Here is a 16,032-nt window from a genome sequence, read left to right on the forward strand (position 1 = left end):
ACATTCTACTACTTTTCATTTCTGACTGCATAAGCTATTTCAGCTGTGGGACCTGGGTAAGTCAGGTCAATTCTCTAAGTCTGTTTCCTTACCTGGAAATGAGACTCAAAACTCTCCCCACACTGTACCCCCCTGGGGGCTCCAGGAGGCAGACCTGTGAAGCCTGTGTAAGGGAGCATAGCCCAGGTGCCTCCACAAAGGGGATGATGTCACCCCAAATCATGCAGAAGTGGACTCAGGATCTGGAGGAAAGAAGGAGATTTTGTGGGAACTGAACTTTGCAAGTCACCAAGTGTAAAATTTTCCTCCTTAGAAAAGCCTAGATCCTGGGGACACGGTGGCACACACCTGTCATCCCAGCAGCTCAGGAGGCTGAGGCAGGAGGATCACAAGTTCAAAGCCAGCCTGAGCAACTTAGTGAGGCCCTAAGCAATTTAGTGGGACCCGCTCTCCAAAGGGCTGGGGATGTGGCCCAGTGGTTAAGCAAAAAAGAGAAGGAAAAAAAAAGAAAAAAACCCCAGATTTTCTTGATCCAAAGGTAGGGGCTCATCACAATAACTTGGACTGCTCTGCCGCTGTAAGGAAGCCTGGAGGGACGGAACAGTTCCATGCCAGGGGAAGGTTGGGGAGGGGCAGGATGTGAGGCAATGCCCAGCTCGGTGGGCTCTGAGCACCGGAAATGAGTTTACCTGCTTGTTGGACTGTCATCTCCCCCACTGAGAACATAAGCTCCGAGAGCAGGGGCCGACAAACTTCCTTTTCTACAGAGCCAACTAGTAAATATTTTAGGCTTTGCAGGCCATATGGTCTCTGTTGCAACTACTCAACTCTGCTGTTGTAGTGAGAAAGCAGCATAGACGATACGTAAACGGAGCGTGGCTGTGTTCCAATAAAACTTTATTTATGGATACTGAAATTGAATTTCATACAATTTTCACATGTCATGAAATAGTCTTCTCTTGATTTTTGAAATTATTTGGAAATTGAAGAAGCATTCTTAGTTTGCAGGTATACAAAAGCAGTAGGCCAGCACTGGCCTGCGGACAGTGTTCTGCCCGCCACTCCCCTGGACAGCAGAGACCCTCTCTGTCTGCTCCTTGGCTACCTACTTGGCGCCTAGGACTGTGCTCAGCATGTGGCTGGTGCCCAGTACTTGCGGATGACCACCTGCTCTATTTTCTGCCCCTTCCAACTCCAATTCTAATTCCATCTCTTGCTGCTGTTGTGTTACCTCTCTGTCACCTCCTGTCCTCTCTAACCCGCAGCAGCAAGATTCTGCCTCGCCTGTCTCCAGGTCATTGTCGATGGCACTTCCCCCTGCAGAAGCCCACTGGCCAATTCTACCACCTTGCTCTCCTCCACCCGCCACAGCTCCGGCACATTCCACCTGCAGGCTTCTGTTCCTCCTCTTCCTTTCCCATCCTTCCTTTGGCCTCATTCCAAGCCATAGCCTCTTCTCTTCGTCCCACACCGAGAGTCCACCCAGTGAACCCGACCCCTGGTTCCTGCCTCTCCCTCCTTTGCAGCAGAGGAAAGGAAGTCTGTGATTGCTACTTACTATTCATATTGAGCATATATGGTGTGACAGGCACAGCACAGGTGTTTTATTGCCTGATCTCATGTAATACTCAACCACCCCTAGTTAACAGAAGCAGAAACTGAGACTCAGAGAAATGAACTGAAATAAAAGGTGCAAAGCTGAGCGGTGGTAGAACTGGGATCAGAGCTCGGATTTGTGCAGTTCCATTCACAAGGAGCTCGTGACCTCCCACCATGTGTCAGGAGTCTCCAGGCAGACAGCAGTAAACAGGGTAGACAGGTCCTGCTTTGCGGAGCTTTGTTCTAGTGAGGGAAGCCAACAGGTGAATACGTGAGATGGTTGCTGGATGACACGCATGTCCTGGGTGGGAAAAAACCACCTGGGAGATGCTGTTGGTGGAGAACTATTGTAGAGATAGTCCTTTCTGAAGAGGTGACATTGGAGCAGAGGTATGAATGAAGTGAGGGGGTGAACTCAGAGCTGCAGAAAGAATGTTCCAGGTAGGGGACACAGCAGGAGCAAAGCCTGGGGTGGGGTTGACCTGGCACATGCAGCGAGCAGCCAAGGGGCCTGGTGGCAGGAGAGCAGGGAACAAGGTTGAGGCCGGGAGGGGAGGTGCGGAGGGGGCAGGGGCCAGTCCTGGGGGTCTATGCAGGCTTGGCGAAGGCTTAGGGTTTTGTTAGTGGTGTGACGGGGAAGCTGCAGGAGGGTTTCAAATTGGGAAGGGACACCACCCCATCCCTCAGACCCAGGCAAGGGTCAAGAGATCCCAGCCCCCACTGGGTCACTGTGCCCCACTGTGCACACTGAGTGCCCCTGACCCCCTTCTGGGTTAGTGCAGTAAAGCAGTAGAACACTGACTTTGACCTGAGAACGGGGTTCTTGCTGCAATACAGCTGTCTGATCTGACCATGGGCAATCCCTTCCTCTCTGAGCCTCAGTTTTCTCATCTGAAAAATGGCAGCAGGATTTCTCTCTCATGGCCTTGTTGGGGTGATTTGATGATCCCTTGTCTGTGAGACCACTCAGCTTCAGGCAGGCCACACAGTTCTCTCACGGTGATTGTCATTTAAATACTAAGCCCAGTTTTGGCATGTCGTAAATCTTTTTTTTTTTTTGCACCAGGGATTGATCCAGGGGCGCTTAACCACCGAGCCACACCCTCAGTCCTTTTATTTTTTATTTTGAAACAGGGTCTTGCTAAGTTTCTTAGGGCCTTGCTAAGTTACTGAGGCTGGCTTTGAACTCACAAGCCTCCTGCCTCAGCCTCTGGAGTGGCTGGGATTACAGGTGTGCGCTACCATGCTGGGCCATATTGTAATCACTTTTTAAAGCTAACTACCTGTGATTACTCACCTGACCCTGTCCCACCTGCTGCTAGCAGGCGTGGTGAACCAAGACCCTCTTCTACTGAGAGGCCAAGAAAGAATAACATGCCTGGGCGGAGCCCATTCAGACCCTGTGCTCTTGAACTCTGCTGCACGCACATCCCAGGTTGCCGCAGAGGGACCGGAACTTGGCCCTCAGCCCCTGCTCCTGCTCCTCACCTCTTCAACAGGTACAGATAATAAACTCACTGTCCAGCAAGGGCTTTCATAGCATGAGTCACTCATTTAACAAACACTCACGTAACCGCCCAGAACAGCCTGTTCTAACCCCCAGTACTATTATTAATATCCAGCACTCAGAGCGGAGCACCCCAGAACATGGGGTTAGAGTGCCTGGTCTGAGCTGCAGCCTTACCGTTTCACAGCTGGGCGATGTTGGACATAGCACTTAGCTCTCTGTGTGTGTATGTTGCTGGGGCTGGAAACCAGGGCCTTGTCCATGCTAAGTATGCATTTGTCCACTGAGGCACACCTACCACCCCATTCCTATCTTATTCTCTTTGAGTTACCTATGTGCTAGAGAGAGGATGAGGAGCCATGAACTGCTGCCCTCTCAGAGCTGGGTCAGAGCCCAATGTGAATCAAAGAATCACTTAAAAGCATGTAAAACTACAACTACCAGAAGCATTGTGGAGAAGTGTTTGTTGCTTTGGGTCTGTGTAACAGGGAGGTGAGGGAAGACATCCTACAGGAAAAGACTGGAGGGGCAGCAGCATGTGCAAAGGACCTGTGGCTGAAGCCTAGAGAGTTGGGTCACATGAGCTGAGCTGAGCTGAGCTGCAGCAGTGGCAGTGCTTTGAGGGCTACTGCTTTCTCTCTGCAGCTTTCTGCTGACCTGACCAAGTGCCTCGGGTATATCCCAGGTGTCCTCTGGGCTCCTGTAGTACCAGAATGACCCACTTTCTCTCCCACATCCTCGGGGAGAGGGGACACAGGAGGTGAAATGTATTCATAAAGTTGAAAGCACAACCAATTACTCAGTCGGTAAGTGAGATGAAGTGTTTGACAGGGAGATTTTTGTGAGAGGGGGAGGAAGAGGGTCGGGGCCCAAGGAAGGGGTTAGAGCGTAGGCAGGTCCACTCCAGCTTTCCCCTCCTCCTCTACTGCTGCCCATCAGCTCGCCTCCCTCGCCCAGCCGCTGCCCTCATTCTCTGGGTCTCAGTATCTCTTCCTCGCTAAGGATCACTTAAACAGGGCTGGCTGCAAGATGGACATTTGGCACGCATGTCCAATCTCTTTGAAACCCTGAGTAGGATTACTAGAGTAAACAAAATACAGGACCAGCTGGGTGTGAGGGTGCACGCCTGTGTCCCAGCTCCTTCGGAGGCTGAGGCACGATCACAAGTTTGAAGCCAGCCTGAGCAACTCAGCAAGACTGTCTCAAAATGAAAAGGGCTGGCGGGGTAGCTCAGTGGCAGTGCACTTGTCTAGCACGTGTTAAACCTCTGGGTTCAATCCCTGGTGATGCGAAAAACAAACCAACCCCCAAACCAGCAGAGCCAGTTAAATCTGGGCATTCAGAAAACCAACAGAGGGCTGGGGATATAGCTCAGTTGGTAGAATGCTTGCCTTGCAAGCATGAGGCCCTGGGTTCAATCCCCAGCACTGCAAAAAAACAAAACAACAACAACAAAAAACACAGATAATTATGTAGCCAGAGTATGTCCAAGTATCACAACCTGAGGCCTGAGCGGCCAGGCAATTAAACTGTGTCCACAGCTGTCACCTCAGGTCCAGGCTGCCTTTGGTTTAGACCTCACTGGCAGATGGAGCCAGACTCTGGTAGTCTTTAAGCTCTGCCCTTTTCTAGCTGTGTGACGGTGGCAGGACCCCGAGAATTAAAGGCTCGCTCTCTGTCCTCAGTGTCCTCATCTGTATACCGGCTTCCAATGTCGTTACGAGGATTATATTATACAGGAAAAGAGCTTAGAACAGTGCCTGGCACACAGGAAGTGCTGTTAGTGTTGGCTGTAGTCATTTAATCGCACCGGAATGAAGGCAAACTCCATGTGGGCAAGGACCTTGTATTGATTTATTTGGTACCAGGGATTGAACTCAGGGGTGCCTAACCACTGAGCCACATCCCCAGCATTTTTTATTTGTTATTTTGAGAAAGGGTCTCGGTAAATTACCGAGGCTGGCCTCAAACTTGTGAGCCCCCTGCCTTAGGCCCTCAACTTGCTGGGATTATACGCATGCAACATTGCAACCGGCTAAAAGACCTTGTTTTTTCCTTGCCGTATCCTCAGTATCTAGAAGAAGGCCTGGTTTATAATACATATTCAGGAAGAGGGCCTGGTGTGTCATTTATAGCCGTAAATAATTTATTGAATTAAAAGGAATTTAGTTCTTGCTATATACCTGAGAGATTGAGATCATTAATTCCCATTTTACAGAGGAGGAAACTGAGTTGGCAGACGCAAAATGAGTTTCCCAATCTTGAGGGGATGGAGCTGGGGTTCAAATCCAGATTTATGGGGTCCCAACATCCTTTCCACTCAAAACTCAGATCAGGTCAGTTCAACAGTGAGGGCCCTACCCTGGGGACAAGGAATAAGAGTGTATGGATTTGGGAAAAATCATCACCTGCTTTGATTTTTTTTTAAATTTCTTTTTATTTTCATTTATTTATATTTTTTAGTGGTGCTGGAGATTGAACCCAGGGCCTCATGCGTGCTAGGCAAGCACTCAACCACTGAGCTACAGCCCCAGCACCACTTTGATTTTTTTAAGCTGTAGTGTGCTCTTGACCTGCTGTGTAACCTTGGGTAAGTCACTTCATTCTTCTGAGCCTCTGGCTTAGTTTCATGATTTATAAACCATAGACCAGGATAGGTGGCATATGCCTGTAATTCCAGTGACTCAGGAGTCTGAAGCAGGAGGATTGCAAGTTTAAGTTTGAGGTCAGCCTCCCCAACTTGGTGAGACCCTACCTTGAAATAAAAATTAAAAGGGTTGGGTGTATACTTCAGGGATTAAGAGTCCCTGAGTTCAAAACAACAACTACCCAAAAATTTAGATGGTGGTAAGGATTCAAGGAAATCACATGTGGAGTGTACAGCTCAGTGGTAGAACTAGTTCTCAGCATGCCCAAAGCCCTGGTTTCCCAGGCCTAGAACCAGAACAAAAAAAGGACATCACCTGTTGGTGGTACCTGGACTTCTTGTTCTTGTTGGTGCTGGAGATGGAACCTAGAGCCTGGGGCATGCTAGGCAAGCTCTCTGCCACTGAGCTACACCCCAGGCCCACAGGAGGCTTTTGATCAACATTTCCTCCTCATCCACCTGCCTTAGAGCTGCTTTGCAAACAGAGAACTGACCAGTTTTCTGCCTGTGAAGCCAGCAAACCCATCCCTCTGCTCCCTCACGTGTGAACAAGTCCCACCACACCTGTACCCCAGACCTTTTTGGGTGGAGGCGGACTCTCTCCAGGAGGATTCCTGGTCATTTACTCCAACTCCCAGCAGCACCCGCTGATCCTGGAAGCCTAGACTCCACTCTCCTTCCACTGGAGGAGGCCCAGGGCAGTCCTGAGCAAGGCCTGCAGCTGAAGATGTCAGAACTGGGTCGAAAGGAGCGCTCTCAAGTGACAGGGCACAATACCTTGCAAACAATGCACATTAAGAAATCACCCTCAGGAGGCTTTGAGTCTTGACTGTGGAGACACAAGAGGGAGAGCCTACCTGGAACTGAGGCACCGAGCTCACACGGAGCTCACCTGGAGATCCCAGTGCGGGCTTCCGTGTTGGGCAGAAACTTGTAGAGGGGATGGGGATCCCTAGGGCTTGGTGGGGTGAGGGAATAAGGCGGGCAGGGCCCAGGCTCCTTTCAAGTCTCCGCCTGGATCAGACCCAGGACACCCAGTGAATGTAGGTGGGTGGGGCAGGGACTTCCTCCCCTCTGGAAGAAGGAACATCTGGGTTGAGATTCCCAACGAGTCGGGTGCAGGAGAGCTGTGGCACCGGAGTGGTCGGCGCAGGGGACTCGGCAGGGGAGGGAAGAACCAGCAGGGCCTCTTGTGGGCGGGGCCGAGCTCGGGCCAGGGGCTCGAGGTGGAGGCGGGGCCCGGCTCCCGAGGGGCGAGGGCGGGGGTCCGGGCCGGGAATGCCGCGCCGCGGGGGCTGGGGCGGGGCTTCGGCAGCCCCGCCCCCACGCAGGTAGCCAATGGGCGCGGCGGCGCCGGGTGACGGAGGGAGCCGAAGTGCGAGTGCCGCGGCAGCGGCGGACGGCCCAGCCGGAGCGAGGGGCGAGGGGCTCGGGGGCACGCGGGGGTCGGGGCGCTGAGCCAGGGACCCCGGGGCCCGGAGGAGGCGCAGCCGGGGTCGCCGGAGGAGCGCGGGCGGCCCGGCGGCGGCGCGATGCCGCTCGCCCAGCTCAAGGAGCCCTGGCCGCTCATGGAGCTGGTGCCGCTGGACCCGGAGGTGAGTGAGCGGGGCGGGAGACGGGCGCCGGCGGCCGGCGAGCCCGGATCCGCACAGGGGCGGGGCGGCCCGCGGCGTCGCTGCAGCCCGGCGGACGCCCGCGAGGGCGCGAGTGTCCTCCGATCTCTTGCCCACTGTCGGGCTCCACCCCCGTGTGCCCCGGGTGTGCGTGCAGAGGATAGTTCCGCCAAACGCTGAGTAGCTCCCTTCCATAGCCAGGGAAGAGGATCCCTTGGGGCGCTGAGATCTGTCCCCCTTCATCCCACACCCGTAGGACCCGGCATCTTTGGGAGCTGTCAGCTCTCCCTCCTTTCGTGCAGATGGGCAGGGCTTGGGTCAGATGGCTTTGATCCTAATAGAGACAAGGATCGTAGGACCCCCACTTATCCCTGGGCCCTCTCCCAAGAGCTCCCCTTGTTTCTCAAGCTGCCGATCCTAGGAGGGTTGTCCCTCCAGAGCGCTGGTAGTTGTGGAATGTGGGATGACAGTAACCCTCTGGGGCTGGGATTCCTGTTTCCTTTTGCCCTGAGGCCTCAGCCAGAGGACACCTGTCCCCCGCCCCAGAATGTGGAGAAGAGAGAGGAAGGCCCTTAGACCTTGTGAAGATTACTCCCTGGAGCGGTAAGACCTTGTGTCTGCCTCCCTCCCTGTGCAAGGACTGGGCCCTTGGGGAGTGAGGCTTCTGGCACTGTCTCTACTAGAAGCAGTTCCTGTCCTCTGAGGGAGGGGTAAGGGCGCTTGGGGCCAGGTCCTAAGCATTCAGAAGGCCAGTTTTTCCTGTGCTGTGTGACCCCAGGGTCAAGGTCAAGCCCTGAACCAGCAAGTTGAAAACTTTCCCTTAGCCCCATGCTAGGAAGGAGGCAGGTGCTACTCTGGGTTTAGGGGAGCCATTGGGAGTAAGCAGAAAGGATTGGAGACCTCAGCTGACCCAGGAGCCCAGTTTGAGTCCCTGGCACCTGCATCCGTCCTCTCTACTGTCCTCCCACCTAGGGCAGCCACAGTGTGTCAAGGCTGTCAGAACCACAGATGAAGATCAGGGTGAGGGCCCCGGGTCCCGAGCATCCAGAGTGTGCTGCCCCTTTAAAGGGATGGCCAACACTGGCTATTGGAGGGTGGGCGCGGCAGGATTAGGTAACCAACCTGAAGGCGCAATTTGGAGTAAATTGCTCTGGGATCCCTGCCATGGGGTTTTTACAGGCCCTACAAGGCTGCTCAGAGGTTCTCTCGCTGACTCACCCTCCAAGGTGAGGAACACTGCCCTCTGTGGCCCCTCATCCTCCAACCACACACACAGTAGGACCATGGCGTAAGGGCCTAGGGGGATGCTCAAAGGCAGGTTCCTTTGCCCAGGCACGCCCCTGCCACCCAGGCCCTGAGAGAAGGTAAAGCTGAGCTGGCAAGGACTAGGGAGGAACTTCACCGTGCAGCTTCCCTTGGGTTCTACTAGCAAGGAAGGTAGAACCCAGGATTCTTGGTCCAGAAAATCACTTCCTGCTTCCCTGTGGAAAATCCTGAGGAAAGAACCAGCTTCACCAGGGGACCAAGTATAAAGTAGAAACTCATCTAAGTTTTGAGTACTGCACATGAATTCTCTGAGAAAAGATTAGTGAATTTCCAAGGATAGAGGGGGATGCTTTCTTCAAGAGCTTCACCCTGGAAATGCTGTGTGACCCTCAGTCAGTCTTCAGCTTGTCTGGGCCTTTGTTTCTCCAGTGGCAAGAGCAGGGTTCTAGCTCTGTTCTTGGGGCCTGAGAGGGTACAGAGCTCTGTATACTGCTGCCTGTCTCCCTCCCCCCGTTCATGGGGGTGCCAGGCGACTGGGTGTTATTGTTTGAGTAACAGGAGCCATGGGGCAGCCAGGGTGCGGGTTCCTCTGTTCTCACTGGAGAACAGGGCCTCGCTGTTCTCTTAGCCCAGGTGACATGTAAGCGATACAGTGGCCTGACCTGCGGGTATGGGCGCCATTGCTGGCAGCTCGTGGCCAGGAAGAAGGCAGGTGAGGGGCTGGTGGGAGCATTTGGCAGAGGCCTGGGATGTGGACTGCCCCACCTTCCCTGTAGTACTGCTGAAAACGGGCTGCTGGAAGGCAGGGCCTGGCCCAGGGTGCGGCCCAGGTGGAGAATGCTCAATGAGTATAGTTGAGGCATCGGCCTGGGCCTTCCCTGGCCCTTCTGAAAACAGAAGCCTTGTCCCCAGGCCTGGTTCTGCCACCTACAGAGCTTTACTATCTGCCACCTACTCTCTTTTATCTGTGTCACCTTATTTTAATTCTCACAATAACTTCTTAAGTTGGGGAATTTACCCCCATTTGCAGATGGGACAACAGAACTCGGAGAGCAGAACTGGCATATGAATTAACGTCAGAGCCAGAATTGGAACCCAGATTTCCTGCTGTCTTTCGCCAAGTTGGGAGACTCAAGGATGGGGATGGGCAGGGCTCAAACTAGCCCAGGTGGATGGTATTCCAAGAGTGCCTCCGGGTGTTGGCAGGCTCGCCTTCTCCTGCAGGGCCCTCGTCCAGCCTTTGCTGAGGGCTGGCAGTGCCCTGGCACCTGACCCCCAGCCTCCGGCCGTTCGTAGGCTGCCAGTGCTGGGCTCAGAACCCAACTCCTGGGGCTGCCTCCTGACCATGGTGCACGTGCTGCTGTCTTTCTCCATCTGCTGCCCAGCCTCTCTTCACACTGTCCTGGGTCCCTCTTCCCTAGACAGAACTGTTGTGTGGGAAGGAGGAATGTCTGTTGGAACCCATCTCTGAGCTCTGGGAAGGGGGTGCAGTGGTCTGTGCGTCCTGGGCAGCCGTCCTCATGAGCAGTGCTCTCTGAGGAAAAGGGAGGAGAGTGGATCTCCAGCCTCTAAGAGACCCAAGGGCCTTCCCCATCCTAGGCTTCTCAGCATCCTTCACTCAGCGTCCTACAGGGTCAGCATCATTGTCCCCACTCACGTATTCATTCAGAGTACTTAGACGACAAGTACTGTCACCATTGCAAACAACAGAAACACGATAGACCTGCCCTCGTGGTACAGAGGAGGAAACGGAGGATCTGAAAAGCGATGTAACAGACCCAAGGTCAGAGTAAGCTGCAGGAACTCCAAATGAGTGTCAGTGTCTTGGTGGCTGCACAGCTATGTTCTTCCCACATCCCATGTGGCGACCAGGCCCGGAGGACGGGTGGCCCCTGCCTTCCCAGGACCAGGCTCCCTGCACCACTCAGTCCCTTCTCCAGGGCTGCCGCTCCCCTCTAGAGATCTTGTGTGTCAGCTCTTAGCGGCATGGAGTCCCATGACAATGGCACCCAGGCCAGAGACCAAACCAAACAGCCTGGAGGGAGGTCCCCTGAATCATCCAGGCCACTGCTGAAGAACCCTATGCTCTGTTATACCTACAGCCTTTTTCCCTCCCTCGTCAGGAATCTCGCCTTGCAGCCACACGACTTTGGATTATGGTCCCATGGCTGTAGCCTAGTAGCTAAGGGACCTCAGGTAAGTCCCATAACTCTGAGTCTAAGCTGAAAATGGGAGTAAAGGAACCTGGTCTGGCCTCCTTGCTCTCATTGCTGAGTTGACCTTTCATTTGTCAAACTACATACTGTAGCCTGGCTAGGTGCCAAGGAGCTGATGATAGACACACCATGGCCACCTCATGAGTTAACCTGCAGTGTGCTCAGTGCATAGAGGAGTGAGGGAAGAACTTGAGGCTGTGTGGTCGGAGGAGGTAGCACTAGAATTTAGTCCTGAACCTGGGTGTGGTGGCACACACCTGTATTCCTAGTAACTCAGGAGGCTGAGGCAGGAGGATCATAAGTTGGAGGCCAGCCTCAGTAACTTAGTGAGACCCTGTCTCAAAATAAAAAATAAAAAGGGCTGGAGATGTAGCTCAATGGTACAGCACTCCTGGGTTCAATTCCCTGTATCATCAAAAAAAAAAAAAAAAAAAAAAAATTCAGTTCTGGAAGGAGCTTGTCAAAGTGAGAAGGCAGGAGGGGTTTTCTTGGTAGAGTGAGCCACTATACAAATGCTTGGAGGTGTGAAACACAATCTTGCTAAAAATTAGGGCCCAATAATAACAATAGCTTTTGTTTGTAGACCAATTACATGCTAGTTATATATATTTATAGGTATTATTTCATTTACTTCTAGCATCACCTGATGAAGTATGTTACTTTTATCTCTGTTTCACAGATGAGGAAACAAACCCTGAGAAATGAAGTGACCTTCTCAGGGTCATGCAGATGGTAGAACCAGAATTTGAATCCACAAGGTCAAGGTGGTACTAAAACAACCCCTCCCCCAACACACCTTTTTTTTTTTTTTTTTTTTTTTGTTACTGCAAATTGAACCCATGGACGCTTTGCCACTGAGCTATCCCCAGCTCTTTTCATTTTTTATTTTGAGACAGGGTCTCACTAAATTGCTGAGGCTGGCCTTTAACTTGTGATCCTCCCACCTCAGCCTCCCAAGTTGCTGGAATTAAATGCCATACCTGGCATGCTAGGCAAGTGTTCTCCCACTGAGTTACATCTCTAGCCCTTTTTATTTTGAGACAGGGCTCTCTAAATTGCTCATGTTGGCCTCAAATTTTTAATACTTCTGCCTCAGCTTTCCACGTGCCTGGGATTACAGGTGTGCACCACCATGCCCAGCTAGAACCCACAATGGTTTTTTGTATGGATGGAAATTTTAATTTTTCCACATTTTTATTGGTGCATTATGGTTGTACACAATGATGCACACAATATAACAACATGATTTGACCAATATCACTCCCCAGCACTTTCCCCCTCCCTCCCCACCGCTCACCCCTTGGTCCCTTTCCCCTGCTGATCTCCCTTTGATTTCCATGGGATCTGCCCCCACCTGTCCTTCCTTTTTTTTTCTCTAGCTTCTGCATGAGAGAGGAAACATAAGGTTCTTGACTTTCTGAGTTTGACTTAATTTTCCTAAAGTTGATGGTCTCTAGTTCCATCCATTTTCCTGCAAATGACATGATTTTATTTTTCTTTATGACTGAACAAAACTCCATTGTGTATATATATCACATTTTTTTTATCCATTCATCCATTGATGGACACCTAGGCTGGTTCCATAGTTTGGTTATTGTGAATTGTGCTGCTATAAATATGGATTTGCATGTATCACTGTAGTGTGATGACTTTAATTCTTTTTTTTTTTATTTTTTATTAGTTGTTGATGAACCTTTATTTATTTATTTGTATGTGGTGCTGAGAATCGAACCCAGTGCCTCACACATGCTAGGCAAGCGCTCTACCACTGAGCCACAACCCCAGCCCTGATCTTAATTCCTTAGGATAAATAAGAGGAGTGGTATAGCTGGGTCCTATGGTGGTTCCATACCTAGTCTTTTGAGGAACTCCATATTGATTTCCAGAGTGGTTGCACTAATTTACAAGCCCACCAACAGTGTAAAAGTGTTCCTTTTTCTCCACATCCTCTCCAGCATTTATTATTTGTATTCTTTTTTTAAAAAAATATTTTTACCTGTAGATGGACACAAAACCTTTATTTATTTACTTTTTTATGCAGTGCTGAGTTTTGAACCTAGTGCCTCACACGTGCTAGGCAAACCCTCTACCACTGAGCCACAACCCCAGCCTTATTATTTGTATTCTTGATGATTGCCATTCTGACTGGTATGAGATGAAATTTTATTTTAGTTTTTTTTTAGTTGTTGATGGATCTTTATTTATTTATTTTTATGTGGTGCTGAGAATCGAACCTAGTGCCTCACACATGCCAGTTCTCTACCACTGAGCCACAACCTCAGTCCTTCATTTTAGTTTGGATTTGCATTTCCTTAATTGTTAATGATGTTGAACATTTTTTTATATATTTGTTGGCCATTTGTATTTCTTTTGAGATGTATCTGTTTAATTCATTTGCCCATTTATTAATTGGTTTATTTGATTTTTTGGTGTTCTTTTTTTGAGTTCTTTGTATATTCTAGATATTACTCTTCTGTTAGAAGAATACCTAGCAAAGATTTTCTCCCATTCTGTGGGTAAAACCCACATTCTTTTTTTTTTTTTTTTTTTTTGGTACCAGGGATTGAACTCAGGGGCACTTAACCACTGAGGCACATCCCCAGCCCTTTTTTATATTTTATTTAGAGACAGGGTCTCACTGAGTTGCTTAGGGCCTCACTAGGTTGCTGAGGCTGACTTTGATCTCACGATCCTCCTGCCTCAGCCTCTCAAGCCCCTGGGATTACAGGTGTATGTGGCAGAACCCACATTCTTTAAAATATATATATATATATATATATATATATAATGGACACAATACCTTTTATTTATTTATTTATTTTTATGTGGTGCTAAGGATTGAACCCAGTGCGGTAGGCAAAGCGCTCTGCCACTGAGACAACCCCAGCCCCAGAACCCACATTCTTAGTCATTGTGTTGGACAGTTGGAGATGATGGCATTTCATGCCAAGGAGCATGAATTTTTATTCTACAGACAACAAAGACTTTATTCTCAGTCACAGAAATATTCACAGCCTGGGCCATGGAAGATTCTCAATAAATATTGGGTGACTGTGTTAAGTGTAAAGGTCACACTTGATTTGGGGAATGATGGATGTTCAGGGTGGAGCAGGCCAGGCAGGGGGCTGGTGGGTAGGCCGTTGCCGTCCTGTGTGGGATGATTCCGTTGTGGAGTCTAGAAAGGCAGACCTGGGGAGGAGCAGGGTGGCTCACGGAGGGAGGGCGAGGGGAAAACGAAAAGGAACCTAGAAGCAGGTGAATTAGAGCCCCGTCCACCCCCTGGGTTCTGACCAACCTGTCCCTTCTCCGCAGGCTGCTGAGAGATGACAGTGTGCAGCCACCTGCAGAACACTTGGCCCCTGGGAAGGATTTAGGGGCATTAAAGGGGCTCAGGGGCAGGAAGGATGTCCTGGGAGCAGAAAGGGGCGCTGCTCCAGGACAGGGAGGTTATGTAATGGGCAAGGCACAGCTGTGACTGCGACTGCCAGGCAAGGCCATGGCTGCCTGTGGACCCAGCTCTTGGCTCCAAAGTCCTGGCCTGCCCTCGGCTGGGTCTTCCTACCATTGGGATCCTTCTGTTGCCTCACGGCACTCTTCGTGCCAAGAGGCGTGCGGACAGTTTCTTCCGGCTCAGGTAGGTAGGTTACCCAGCTCACATCACACCAGTCAGTCCCGTGCGAGGCAAAGTCTAGAAAAGCCAAGACTGCCCCCGCGTGGACTCCAGGGCCTGCCTTTCCCACCCATGGTCACCCGGCAGGGTGAGGGTCCTCTGCAGCAGACGTGTTCGAGCACTTCCTGGATTTTGGATGAGGTTTTGAATCCCTACTTTTCAGTTGTGTGACCTTAGGTGCCATCATTAACCCCCTTGAGCCTCGATTTCCTCTTCCTGTAGTTGGGCCAGGGCCTACCTCCCGGGGCTGCCATGAGTATTAAATGGTGCCACAGGTGTGAGGCGCTGAGCCAGCCCGGCATGTGGCAGGAGCTCAGAAGAGCAGCTGTTAGCACCAAGCCCTGTCTCTGCCCTCTCAGGACTCCCTGTCTATTAGGAAGGGCAGGCCCGCATGTAAATAGTCCCTTCAGTGTGACAAGCAGTTCAGGGAAGGAATGCAGGGGTGTGGGGGAGGCAGCCATCACTTTGCCAGAGTGGGAAGGAGGGGTCCCAGGTGCCACCTCTGGGCTGAACACTTGCCCAGACTGTCTCCTTCCACCCTGGCAGCAACTGGGAGGTCAGGATAACCAACCCCATGCTACAGATTGAGAAACTGAGACCTCTCACCATTGGTTGCAGTCTGTTTTGGCAGAGCCAGGGGCACACAGGCCTCTTCCTTCTCCCGGGAACTGAGTCTCGGAAGATGAGGCGTTTGTTAGGCAGCCAGTATGGGAGGGCGTGCTGGCCCTGGGAATGTTCTGCCAGGGTTGTGAGGGACTGTTGCCAGAGGGCTTGGTTCCTGTGCCCTCGCTGCAAAAGCAGGTAGAGGGGAGGGGACCCACCCAGAACTCCTGACACCTCTCCATGGCCTCCTGACTGTTGGGAGCCACAAGGATGAGGTACTGGAGTGTCTTTCTCTACTCAGGTGAGTTCTGACAATGCCTCCCCATCTACCCACCCCCCCTTTTTTTTTCCAGAATGGACAGGCCTCAGGGGAAGAAGCTGGACTTCAGCTGTCCAAGGTGAGAACCAGGGCGGGTAGTCTGGGCTCGGGACTGTGGGAGTTCTGTTTGTAGGGCCTTGGGGGAGAGAGGCCCGCCCTTGCCCCACCTGGAGGTCAGCTTTCCTTCTTTGATGCCTCCTAATCCTTATAGCAGCCCTGGGCATAGAACTCACTTGTTCCAACCTTCCTGTGTCATAGGTGAGAGGTCTGCAGCCCAGAAAGGGTTCGGAGCAGGATCCTGGCTGGGACTCTGGCTACCTGTCACCCAGGCCAGGACACTTCTGGGTTTATTTACTTATGGAGTTTGGGCCTTCTATGGAGAGATCCTACCATTGATGGTAGAGGCCCAGACACCATGCTGATCTCCTTGGTGGGATTGGGCCTGGAAGCCCGGGGGAGTGGCTTCTCTGGCTCCCACCTCCCAGGCTGAGGTATTTCCTCACCCCTGCTCTGCTTCCTCTGGGCTCCTTCCTGCAGCTCCTTAGACCCTGTTCCTGGTTCTGCCAGAGGCTGGTTATAGTTGTGTGACCTT

At 51.7% G+C, this 16,032-nt stretch overlaps 1 protein-coding gene across 1 annotated transcript in view; it reads left to right on the forward strand.

The window, feature by feature from the left end:
- The first annotated feature begins 7,187 nt into the window (after positions 1-7,187).
- Positions 7,188-16,032, forward strand: part of RPS6KA1 (ribosomal protein S6 kinase A1) — a 38,835-nt gene continuing 29,990 nt past the window's right edge. Inside the window, exons 1-2 of the mRNA XM_079114515.1 lie at positions 7,188-7,348; positions 15,475-15,519. Coding sequence (XP_078970641.1) covers positions 7,286-7,348; positions 15,475-15,519 — 108 coding nt within the window. The 5' untranslated portion in view covers positions 7,188-7,285. The remainder of the gene's footprint in view (positions 7,349-15,474; positions 15,520-16,032) is intronic.

Source organism: Sciurus vulgaris (genome assembly GCF_902686455.1).
Source record: "Sciurus vulgaris genome assembly, chromosome: 1".
Lineage (NCBI taxonomy): Eukaryota > Metazoa > Chordata > Mammalia > Rodentia > Sciuridae > Sciurus > Sciurus vulgaris.